This window comes from Peromyscus maniculatus, chromosome 4 (genome assembly GCF_049852395.1).
Source record: "Peromyscus maniculatus bairdii isolate BWxNUB_F1_BW_parent chromosome 4, HU_Pman_BW_mat_3.1, whole genome shotgun sequence".
NCBI classification, from domain to species: Eukaryota; Metazoa; Chordata; class Mammalia; order Rodentia; family Cricetidae; genus Peromyscus; species Peromyscus maniculatus.
Window position 1 is genome coordinate 108541101 of NC_134855.1, and position 12122 is coordinate 108553222.

At 49.7% G+C, this 12122-nt stretch overlaps 1 protein-coding gene across 3 annotated transcripts; it reads left to right on the forward strand.

Moving 5' to 3' along the window:
- The first annotated feature begins 1375 nt into the window (after nt 1-1375).
- On the forward strand, nt 1376-3013 carry Mrps26 (mitochondrial ribosomal protein S26). 3 transcript variants are annotated; one of them, XM_076570645.1, is made up of 5 exons: nt 1376-1631; nt 1724-1870; nt 1957-2080; nt 2569-2712; nt 2795-3013. In XM_076570645.1, exons 1-4 carry the CDS (start codon nt 1420-1422, stop codon nt 2686-2688), a joined length of 603 nt encoding a protein of 200 aa, XP_076426760.1. In that variant the 5' UTR covers nt 1376-1419; the 3' UTR covers nt 2689-2712; nt 2795-3013. The 3 variants fall into 3 exon arrangements, with proteins under 3 accessions (XP_076426760.1, XP_076426759.1, XP_006984596.1); XM_006984534.4 differs by having other exon boundaries at nt 1378-1631; nt 2816-3013; XM_076570644.1 differs by having other exon boundaries at nt 2569-3013.
- The last annotated feature ends 9109 nt before the right edge of the window (nt 3014-12122 follow it).

The window sequence follows — 12122 nt, forward strand, 5'->3', positions numbered from 1 at the left end:
CCTTCCCCTTCCTCCATTCCCTCCACCTTGCTAAAAACCATTAGATTACATCCCTAAAACTAGCCACCAACGTCTATTACCTTATTTGGACACTTTCCTGTGCCAGACTCATTCCTGAGGATAAGTACCAAAGTCCAGCAATCAAAAGCCTCCTTTGGTTCACGTAATTAATATGCCCAATCAAAATATACCACCGCATTCTAAGCCCATGCTTACACAGACCTCCCCTTTTTCTGCTCTTAAAAATTACACTTTGGGGGTTGGAGAGATGACTCAGAGGTTAAGAGCACTGACTGCTCTTCCTGAGGTCCTGAGTTCAATTCCCAGCACCCAAATGGTGGCTCACAACCATCTGTAATGAGATCTGGCGCCCTCTTCTGTATACACAAGAAATAAATAAATCTTTAAAAAAATTACACTTGCAAGGTCATTTGTTGCTGTTTTTTGCCTGAGTCAGAAATCAGTCACTTCGGGGGCTGGAGAGATGGCTCAGAGGTTAAGAGCACTGACTGCTCTTCCAGAGGTCCTGAGTTCAATTCCCAGCAACCACATGGTAACAACCATCTGTAACGAGGATCTGATGCCCTCTTCTAGCCTGCAGTCATACATGCGGTATACATAATAAATGCATAAATCTTTTTAAAAGAAAAAGAAAAGAAAGAAGTCAGTCACTTCAAATGTTCTTCCCTGCCTAATAAAGGATCTCTTTGTGAAAAGAGGTGTTCTGAGTGTGGTTTGTGCCTAACCCGGGTCGGGAGGAAGCCCTGCTGTACCGGGGAGGTGGGGGGCGCTCTCCTTCAATACTGATGAACTGTTTTATTCCGTTCTATAGGAAATAGTACTAAAACGCTTCAGAAATAAGAGTAGCAGCTGAGTCCCTCAGGTTTCTTGACAGCCAAGCCATTATTACTCAAGGTGGGCAGGCCCTAGGTCAGGTCGTAGAGGACAAGGCCGTCCAATCAGAAGAAGTCACTGAGAACTGAGAACTCGGGCAGAGTTGCCCATGATCACACAGGGCAGGGCAGGGCAAGGACATGATTTGTAATTTGGAAATCTAAAGGTTAAAGTGCGCCTGGAGAGCGCTTACTAGAAGAGGGAGTGTAAGCCTCGCTTAAGTGGCTATAAGCCCGGAATTTCGTGCATCCCGCCCGCCGGGGAGCGGCGGAGCCAACGCTTGGGGACGGTGTCCCAGCGTGTGAACTGGTGGGCGGGGCGTCCGGCGGTGGGCGGGGCGTTCGCCGGCGGCGCCGCCCATCAAGCTGCGGCCTTCAAGGTTGTCCGCCCCTCCCACGCCACCCGAGACTCCGAGGCGGCAATAGGCCAGACGACAAAAGCTCCGCCCAGCGGGGGCGGGGCCGCGACTCCCGTGGTGCTCCGCGGCCTCTTCCGGGCCGGGCGCGGCGCAGGGTCCCCGCTGTCATGTTCCGCGCTCTGGACCGCCTGGCTGCGCGGCCCGGGGCCCGGCCCTCGATCGTGCTGCTCCTGCCCGCGCGCGGCCGCAAGACCCGCCACGACCCGCCTGCCAAGTCCAAGGTCGGGCGCGTGAAAATGCCGCCCGCGGTGGACCCGGCGGAATTCTTCGTGTTGACGGAGCGCTATCGGCAGTACCGGCAGACCGTGAGCGCTCTCAGGTGCGTGAAGGGCAGGCGGGCTTCGGCGCCCTCCGGGAAGTCTTGGGGAGGGAGGGAGGGTGGGTGCCGACTGGAAGCCCGTCCTCACCCAGGCAAGAGTTCATGTCAGAGGTGCGAAAGAAGATATACGAGGCCCGATCCGGGGTCCTGGCTGAGCGCAGGGCGCAGGAGGCCGCCGCGGAGCACCGGGAGCTCATGGCCTGGAACCGGGAGGAGAACCGGCGCCTGCAGGAGCTGAGGTGCGGGGCGGGGAGGGGGGGCGAAGGGCTGGGTGGGCTGGGCTCAGCCGCGGGCCGCCTCACCCTCGGCATCTTGGCCCTTTCAGGATAGCTAGGTTGCAGCTGGAAGCTCAGGACCAGCAGCTACGACAAGCCGAGGAGCAGGCTCGGCGGGCCCGGGAGGAGCAGGCTTGGGTGCAACTGAAAGAGCAAGAAGTGCTCCAACTGCAGGTGGGCCGGGGTTGGGGGGAGTGTGGGCATTGGAGACTCCGGGAGAGCAGGGAGTCAAGGACCGCCGTCTTCAGGAGTCTTCCCGCTCTGCACGGGGAGGGTGTGTTTGCCCTCGCGGGTGATAGTCAATAAAGGTTACAGGCTAGTATCAGGGAACCCCATAACTGAGACAAGCGGTTTTTTAGGTGTAAGAGAGAGTGGCGGGCTTGGGAGGCCACCCCCTCCAATCAGGTTGTCACAGTTGGTTCTTGGGTTCTGGGTGAGAGATCCGGTGGGTGATGGTCCAGAAAACAGGAATATGATGGCTGAGGTCACCTAGTGCTGTTCTGCTGGAAGAATGATGGGACACTCGAAAGGGCCCTCGACTCTTTAAGACGCCCTTCTTTAAGGATACTTGGAACCTCAGCCCTCATAGGCTAGAGACAGTAAGCTGGGCGGAGTGCCAGCCCTGGTGGAGTTCCCATGGAGCTAACCTTTCCCTTCCGTAGGAAGAGGCAAAGAACTTCATCACCCGGGAGAACCTGGAGGCACGGATAGAAGAAGCCTTGGACTCTCCGAAGAACTATAACTGGGCCATCACCAGAGAAGGGCAGGTGGTCAGGAACTGAGCACAGAGGTTCCTAGGGGCCAAAGTAAGGACAGTGCTTGCCCAGGGACCGTGTGTATTGGGGCAGAAATTGGTGCATCCTAGGAGGCTGGCTCAGCCTTTTCCAGAGCAGGCCCCATTCATTCTAGGTTCTGCACTCACCACCTGACCAGGACCTTCTGACACCACATACAGACTCAGGACAGCATTAGACTCGGGGAGTTCCTGTCACACAGGACCAGACTGGACTATTTCCCCTCTAGCAGCCAAGCTATCCTCTGAGTCTCATGGAGTACTGTGAGCCAAATGTTTGTTGCTTTTATAAATAAAGTTTTATTGGAACCCGGTCTCGCCCATTCACTGACTGTTTGTTGTTATAGTGCCGTGATGACAGAAGTAGTTACAGCAGAGCCTGAACAGCTTGTAAAATCAAAGGCGTTTGTTATATGACTTTTTGTATGTAGCAGGAATCTCAGAGTCTTATTAATAAAACCAAACCTGAGGCCAGTTATTGGGATGAACGCTGGAAGATCAGAGAGACAGAACAGGCCACAGCCACCTCACCTCGCCAGTTCCTCAGCTGATCCTGTTTCCTCAGACTGGAAGCTTCTGAGTCCTCATCCAAATGAATCTCAGCTGAACTGCTGCTCCAAAGCCTGAAACCTTAACCAGCTAAAAGCTTCTAGTTTCTGATCTTCACGCCTTATATATCTTTCTGTTTTTGCCATCATTCCCTGGGATTAAAGGCTCCCTTCTTGGGATTAAAGGCGTGTCACCATGCCTGGCTATTTCCAATGTGAACTCCCAGAGATCCAGAGGGATTTCTGCCTCTGGAGTGCTAGGATTAAAGGTGTGAGTGCCACCATTTTCTAGCCTTTGTATCTAGTGGCTGTTCTGTCTCTGACCCCAGATAAGTTTATTAGGTTGCACAATATTTTGGGGAACACAATACCACCACATTTTGTAGAACAAGTTTATCTGTCCCAAATTTGGGGGTGGGTCTTTAGCTTACTCGCCGGAAGCAAGTTTCACCTGACTGAGCCACAAGTTAGTTACCTGCTTTGCTCAGTCTGGGTTCTGCTGACTAGACTGATGTGTCCAAGAGCCAGAAAGCCGAAAGGATACCCTATTTCTCCTGGTAGCCCTTCAGGAGTAGCTTCTGTGACAGGCCCCTGTCCTGATACAGTGTCACTGGACTACCCATCAGGTTCTACTGTCTGGGAAGACCTGGTTGCCCAAAAGTGCCTTGACTTAGGAAAGCTCTTAGAGCGCCAGGAGCAGTCAACACACTGACGGTACAGATGCCCGTTCAGTTCCAGGAACAGTAAACACACTGACGGTACAGATGCCCATTCAGTTCCAGGCCCTCAAGCAACACACACTTCTTCCAGCCAGATGCTGCCGTGTGTGTGTGTGTGTGTGTGTGTGTGTGTGTGTGTGTGTGTGTGTGTCAGTGGTGACCTGAGGTGTCATTCCTCAGGACTCTCTCACCTTGGTTTGTTTTTTTAAGTTTGTTTCTTATTTTGTTTTTGTTCTGTTTTTTTGAGGCAGGGTCTTTCCCTGGAACCTGGGCCTCACTGGTTAGACTGCCTGGCCCAGCTAGCCCCAGGGAGTCCATCTGTGTGCGCTTCCCTGGCCCTGGGATCAGATGCACACGCCGTGACGCTCGGCTTTCATGTGGTACCAGGGACCAAACCCGGACCTTCCTGACTGCATTACATCACGTTAGTGACGGAGCTGGCTCCTCAACTCCTGCTGCTGCCTGTCTACTGTCACCCCGTGAACCTGAACGCCAGTTACTGTCAAAGAAAAAGAATCCTAGTTACTCTCCACAGTTCTGAGGGTTTGGGGCTCCCCGGAAACCCAGGGACTATGGCAGCCTCTTATTCCAGTGAAGAAGCAGGTATTACGGTGTAAGTAGAGGTGCATCCTGCACTGAGGGCCATGACACCCCACCCGCTTCAGGCTCGTAAATAGTCTCTCCCTGACTGGTCAGGACACAGTGAGGTCCTGCATTCAAATAGCTGAGGTAAGCTGATGGATCATGTCAGGAGCAACTTAGTCCATGCCTGACTTTGTGGTCTCAGTGAGGAGTTGACCTGAACCCCAGGAACTCTACTCAGTAGATAGCCCCACCCACCCCTGCCCAGGTCTGTCTCCCCAGTCACAGTCGAGCACTGAAGCATTGACATTCCACCAAGACACTCTGGGTCCTTGCCCCTTCCATCTGGGGCTAAAGCAGCATGATGAGTAAGTGCTGGGGATGAATGCTGTGGTCCTGGCCTTTGGGGTTAGGTTAGGTCATGCAAAGCCGAAGGAGGCGGCCTGTGGATGTTGTTCCAGTGGTGGAGTACTTGCTTGCCGAGTGTTCACAGGCCCTGGGTTCAGTCCCCAGCACTGCATAAACCAGGTGTGTGGTTCACACCTGCTCTCTGGAGGGAAAGGCAAGAGGACTAGCAGAATTTCAAGGTCATCCTCAGCTGCATAGCGAGTTTGAGATCAACCTGGTTCCTCATGAGACTTCAAAAAACTGCCCGAGTGCTCACCGGGTAGACAGGATGTGAAGGTGCCTACTGCTGGTCCTGCGACTGGGTGGAGGCAAACGGCTGTAGGTGATTCGAAGGCCAAGGAAAGCTGCACTTGCCAGCTCAAACGGAGTTGGGTGTTTTGTCAGTCTGTTTCATCCAGGTCTTATGGATGACCTTGCTAAACCGAAAGCCATTGCCTAGTTTCTCCTGAAGCACGGGTATCGAACAGGCCCAGAAGTCTTGAACGTTCCCCTGAGACTGCAAGAACAATGAAAACAGATTCAGTAAGCCTAGTTGAATGCTCAAGGGTGAGTCTGGCAAGAAGAATCAAATTTGGAATTCTTTTTTCTTGCCAAATAGGAAGTCAAAAGCAATATTTCCACCCCAAATCTGGCCAGTCTACTGATGATGCTGGCCATCTCCTCTTTGGATGCCTTAACAAATACATTTGACACAGGAAAGTCCATAACAGTGAGTGGAAACTTGAATGTTTATCCTTGTCAAGGAACAGAACCAGAACACTGCCTGGCCCAGCTTCAGGCTGAAGTCTGTTGGACTTAACTTACTTAATTATTTTTCTTTCTTTCTTTCTTTCTTTCTTTCTTTCTTTCTTTCTTTCTTTCTTTCTTTCTTTCTTTCTCTCTCTCTTTCTCTCTCTCTCTCTCTCCCCCTTCCTTCCTTCCTTCCTTCCTTCCTTCCTTCCTTCCTTCCTTCCTTTCTTTTTCTTTCTCTCTTTCTCCCCCCTGAGACAAGGTCTCTCCCTGGCTAACCTTGAAGTCTAGAACCTGTCGGGGAACTGGGAAGATGGCTCTGTGGTTGAGAGCCGGTACTGTTCTTCCAGTCTGAAGAACCCCCAGCACCCATGCCAGTCAGCTCACAATCCCCTGGGTCTCCAGCTCCAGGGGTTACAGTGGTCTAGCCTCCATGGGCACGTGCACTTTCCCACATAGACACAAAAATAATAAAAATAGCTGGGCATGGTGGACACCCCTGCCAGCACTTTAAAGGTGAGTTTAAAGCTGACCTCACTTATTTAGTCAGTGTGAGGCCTGCCTGGGCTACATAAAACCCTGTCTCAAAAAATGGGGTGCAGGGGGAGGGGGGAAATAGTACACACTGTAAACCTAGGACTCGGGAGCTGAAGGCAGGAGAATTTGGAATTTAATGTCATACTCAGCTACACGGAGAACTTGAGGACAGCCTGCATCAGGCCCTTGCAGTGCCCAAGGCTGGGAATTGAACCCGGGTCCTCTGGAGGAGCAGCAGTGCTCTTAGCTGCCCAGCCATCTCTCAACCCTGCAGTGTTCCTCACAGCACACCACCCTCAGTTCTGCACATCTGCTGATTTGCCTGTGACCACGAGCTGGTACAGCAGAGGGCAGGTCTCCTGGGGGACTGAACATTTCCACAAAACCTTTCTGGACAATCTCTGTTGTTAAAAAGTCAGAAGCAAGTTGTATTTGCTCTTAGACAAAATTACATGCAAGAACAGGTGTTTTCAGGAAAACAAGTTGGTTATATACAAAATTTGCAGCTTATATTGTTCCAGAACTTCAGATAGTATAAATCTTTAATTGTTAAAACATATTGCTATCTCAAATTTTATTTCAATAGCCTTTGGGGGACCTGGAGAGATGGCTCAGCAGTTAAGAGCACTGGCTGCTCTTCCAAAGGACCCAGGTTCAATTCCCAGCATCCACATGGCAGCTCACAACTGTCTTTCCTGTTCCAGGGGATCTGACACCCTCACACAGACATACATGCAGGCAAAACACCAATATACATAAAATACAAATAAATTATAAAAATCTAAAATGTGTTTCAATAGCCTTATTGGGCTCCAGGTGTAGTTTGAAGGTAGAGAGCTGGCTTACCATGTCCCAAGGCCCTGGGTTTTATCCCACACATAGAAAACATCCCATAGTCTTTACAACCCACATACCTGATGGTCCTCCTTACGTTTGTTTCTCAAATAATGAAATCAAAGTTGTAAACTTTTTCCTTTCCTATCTAAAGGCCCTGTCACTACGATGATGAGACTGTCCTTGACAGTGATAAAGGGAGCTACAGGCAAGTCTTAAAGAAATTCATTTCCAATCTGATGCCATCTGGCGGCTCCATGGCATGAATCCAAGGCCACAATAATTAACAGGGATTGATGGCATAGCTCAGTGGTAGAGCAAATTCCTGGCATGTATGAGGCCCTGGGTTTGAGCCCTTGAATGAAGACCAAAAAAGCAAAAAGGTATCTAACACGTTTTGAGAATTTACTATATCCTGGGCACTAAGCCTAGTTTTACATAATGTTCTCCTTTATCGTAATAATCTTTTTTTAAATAAATTTATTTATTACATATACAGTGTTCTGCCTGCATGTTTGCCTGCAGGCCAGAAGAGGGCACCAGATCTCATTACTGATGATTGTGAGCCACCATGTGGTTGCTGGAAACCGAACTTAGGTCCTCTCCAGCCCCCACAATAATCTTGTAGGTATTATTCCTGTTTACTCCTTTTGACAAAACTGAGGCATGTATGAAGACATATAGCATGTCACTAATACTAGCCCTTGGGAGAAAGGCTGGAGGATGATGAATTCCAGGCCAGCTTGAGCTACAGAGGGAGGTCCTATTTCTTTTCTTTTTGAGACCTTGTTTCAAGAAAGAAAAGAAATGTTAGTGAAGATACTGGAGTAGGAGTGGAAGTGACTGGGTTTCAAACCCAGATAGGTTGGGCTAGCAAGATGGCCCAGCGGGTACGGGAGCTTGCCAGCCAGCCTGATAACCTGGACTAGTACCCAGCACCCACAGGGGAGGAGGAGGGAACTGAGTCACCAGGCTAGCCGTCCTACTGTGCAGCTTCTCATGGTGTTTTCTCTAGTTCCAACTCATTCATGTGGATCCCTTGGTAGAAGCACACAGTAGCCCAGTCATGCACACACTCTCCCATCTCTCTTGGAGGCATTTTTTCTAAATTATTCTGATAATTATTTTGAAATGGAATCTCATGTTGTACTTCAAGCTGAAGTATAATTAACTATGTATCCCAGACAGACCTACAATTCATGTCAATCCTCCTGTCTTAGCCTTCCAAATGCTAGGAACAGGTGTCAGGGTTTTTTTGTTTGTTTGTTTGTTTTGTAGGGTTTTTTTGTTTGTTTGTTTGGTTGGTTGGTTGGTTGGTTGGTTGGTTGGTTGGTTTGGTTTGGTTTTTCAAGACAGGGTTTCTCTGTGTAGTTTTGATTCCTGTTTCTGCCTCCTGAGTGCTGGGATTAAAAGCATGCACCACCTCCACCTGGCTTACACACAAAATTCTTTTTAAAAAAATTGTTTGTTTCTTCAAGAGGGTTTCACTACATAGACCTGGCTGTTCTAGAACTAGCTCTGTAGACCAGGTTGGTCTTGAACTCACAGAGATCTGCCTGCTGAGTGCTAGGATTAAAGGCATATACCACCATCTCGTGGCACAATATTTTAGAGATGAGCTGTCATGTGATTTGTAGCCACAGGGTGATGAATTGTGCCCGAGATCACCAAGCTTTGGTAAGGAATTCATACCTGCTGACAGCTTGGCTGCTGCTCAAGACCATGAGTAGAGAAGCCCTGCCCAGCATTTGCCCCCATAACTGACATGAGAAATAGATATTGTTTTAAGAGGCTGTTCACAGCTGCAGAACAGAGTCTTCCTCACACACACGGCTTCTTTTCTCTCCTCTGAGCACTCATGGGTCCCCCTAAGGGGAATGTCAACAGAAGCCACCTCTTTTTCCGTAGCATTTACCACCACCTGCACGACTTGGCTCTGGAAACCCAAGTAGGGTGGTGAGAGAATGTAGGACAGACAGACACAGGGAAAGGTTGGGGTCAGAGGACTGTATGCAGCAACCCAGGACCAGCACAGCACAGGGGGAGGGGCTGGCTGTACCTTCTCTGTAGGCAGCAATCCCAGGTTGTAAATGTCCAGGAGGAGGCTGCGATTTCTATTGGCTAAAGCACACACTGGTGAGTCCTTTGTAAGCACTAACACACACGGTCAGCATTTGCACTCAAACCAGAGGAAGGCTTTTCCATATCCCCCTATTCACCTCGGTCCCTGCTGCCTCCCCCTCAGGGGGTGGGGGTTGCCAGATTCTCATACGTCTGAGGCCCATGTCAAACAGTACACGTTCACGCAGGGGATCCAGACATAGACCTTGTCTAGGCACCCAACATGCTGGTGCCGCCAGCCCCTGCTAGCACACGTTGCCTTTGGAGTATGTTATGCTTGCTTGTGTTTCCCACGGTGACTTCTAATTGCTATAGCAAAATCCCTGACGATTTTTAACTTGTAAAAACAAAAGGTTTAATTTGGTAGGTTTTGAGATAGTATCTCATAAACTCCTGCCTGGCTTTGAACTCTCTTTTAGCTGAGACTAGTCTGGAACTCCTGATCCTCTTCTACAATCCCAGCATGCTGAGATTACAGGTATTTGCCATCATGCCTGGAAGAAAGAGTTTATTTCAGCTCACAGTTTCAGAGGCTCTAGTCCAGGATCTGTTGGCCTGCTGCTTCCAGGTCCAGGGACATCATGGTAGGAGCGCACAGAGGAATGAACTCCTTCATTTCATGGCTGGGAAACCAAAAAAAGGGACCTAGGAGGGACCAAGGTCTCACTACCTCCTTCATGGGCATGCCCTCAATGACCTATTGACCTTCCACTGGGTCTCTATTTTAAAGGTCTCGCCATCTCCCAATACACCTTCCTGAGGACCTACAGTATATAGCACATGGATCCTTGGAATACACTCAGCTCCAGACTAAAGCAATAACCCAATATAATATGCTTCTCATTTCACATTTTGCCTCCTTCAATGACATATGAACCCCATGGGGACAGTGACTTTTCTCCTGCAGCTGACATTGTACCCAAGGCTTCATGTACACAACCTTGCATAGATGCTAGACAAGTGTCCTGCTGTGCTGCAGCCCCAGCCGAGGCCAAGGAGTCTGTCTGCCGTCTCCTGGTGTTCCCAAGCACAGATAAGCTGGTGAGCGCATGAAGGCATGCTGGCCTTATGAGAGCATTATGTGCACATTACTATATGCTAATTTATGTGCATAGATTACCTTAGATGAGATCACTGTGCCCAGAATATGTGGGAGGTCTCTCTGGGGCCATTTTGGGGGTCAAGCTCTTGGCCTTCTATGCCAAGAATGCCAATAAGCTAATCCGGATAAGAAATGAGCTGATTTGTAATACAGGTCAACCTGACCACCAACCCAGTGTTTGAAAGCTTACACAGTGACTCAGGATCTGTAACTCGGTCAGATGAGCTCTGGAACAAGCTTTGCCCTGTGGGCTGCAGTCCCTTGTGGAGGAGGTTAACCATGAAGACAAAGACCCCAGGGGCTTTTCCATTCTCCCTAGGGGCAGAGACTGCATGGAGCGTGAGCTGGTCTCTGGGACACTGGCTGTCATTTACCCTGGATGCTGCAGGTCACTTCCTAAGGAAGCAGCTTGAGATGGAGATTAGAACACGGGCCTGGGACCCGCCTCTGTGGAAGAGAGGGATGTATGAGCACAACCGCCATGCAGAATTCAGCTGACCAACAGCCCAAAACTGAAAGGCAGTTAGAGGTGCCCAGCATTTGTAGCAAAATGGACCAACCATTACATGTGGCCACCTGAGAAGGGCCAGGGACAGGTGGCTCTTTGCAGCTGAGACCATTGTTGTCCATACTCCAGCAGCTGATGGAAAATGTTTTCTTAAACAGGAGTCTAGGTACCTAGCTTGGTGGTGCGTGTCTTTAATCCCAGCACTTGTTAGGCAGAGGCAGGTGGATCACCGTTAGTTCAAGGCCAGTCTAGTCTACACAGCAAGTCCCATGCCAATCAAGACTTCATTTCAAAACAAACAAACAAAAAACAAGAGTCTGGGCAATGCTTCTCCTTTCTTTAATTTTTTTTTTTAGGTTTATTTACTTTATTTCATGTGTTTGCACGTTCTGCCTGCATGTATGTCATGCACCATGTGTGAACCTGGTGCCCTTGGCGGTCAGAGGAAGGCATTGGCTCCACTGTAATTGGAGTTATAGATGGCTGTGAGCCACCATGTGGGTGCTGGAAATCAAGCCTGGGTCCTCTGCAAAGGCAACTCTTAACCACTCAGCCAACTCCCCACCCCCAAGATGATAAGATATTTAAGACAGGGGCCCAGAGATAATCTTCAGGTCATTGAGGCAAGCCCTCGAAGGGGGTAGTGAGTCTTTAGTCCCTCCTGGAGATCTTTACTTTATTTATCAGCCATGAAATAGAGGGGTTGAATCTTCCATGCCTTCCTGCCGTGATGCTTTTCATTTTAAACTGTATTAAAAATGCAAAAGACGGGGGCTTAAGAGATGGCTCAGTGGTTAAGAGTGCACACTGCTCTTGCAGAGGATGAATTTTGTTCCCAGGCCCCACACAGGACAATTCACAAACCCCTCTAACTACAGCTCCTGGGGATCCAACATCTTCTTCTGGCCTCCAAGGAAACCTGCACACACATAAGAATGAAAATTTAAAATGTAATGCAAAAACTGTCCCCAAAACATATTACTGCTAGTGTGCTGGGTACCGGACCCAAGGTCTCTCACACACTAGGGAAGCAGTCTGCTACTGAGCTGCATGAGGCATCCCTCCCATGCAGACCTCAGCAGACCTACAGCTCAAAGCTGAAATGCAGCCAGAGGTGCCCAGCGTTTCTACCAAACTGGACCAACCATTATGTGTGGCCACCTGGGAAGGGTATGACCTCGGGCCAGGTGGCACTCTGCAGCTGAGGCCACCTGTTGGCCACACTCCAGCGGCTGATGTCAAATGTTTTCTCAAGCAGGAGTCTGGGCACCTAGCATGGTGGTGAAAAACTTTAATCCCAGACCCTGGGAGGCAGAGGCGGGTGGATCACTGTGA

What these genes read in the sequence shown, in the direction of transcription:
- Mrps26 (XM_076570644.1), top strand. Translation starts at nt 1,420, where the DNA reads ATGTTCCGCGCTCTGGACCGCCTGGCTGCGCGGCCCGGGGCCCGGCCC. An exon ending in CAGACCGTGAGCGCTCTCAG is followed by an intron (nt 1,632 to 1,723) that starts GTGCGTGAAGGG and finishes GTCCTCACCCAG; the next exon opens with GCAAGAGTTCATGTCAGAGG. An exon ending in AAGAAGTGCTCCAACTGCAG is followed by an intron (nt 2,081 to 2,568) that starts GTGGGCCGGGGT and finishes TCCCTTCCGTAG; the next exon opens with GAAGAGGCAAAGAACTTCAT.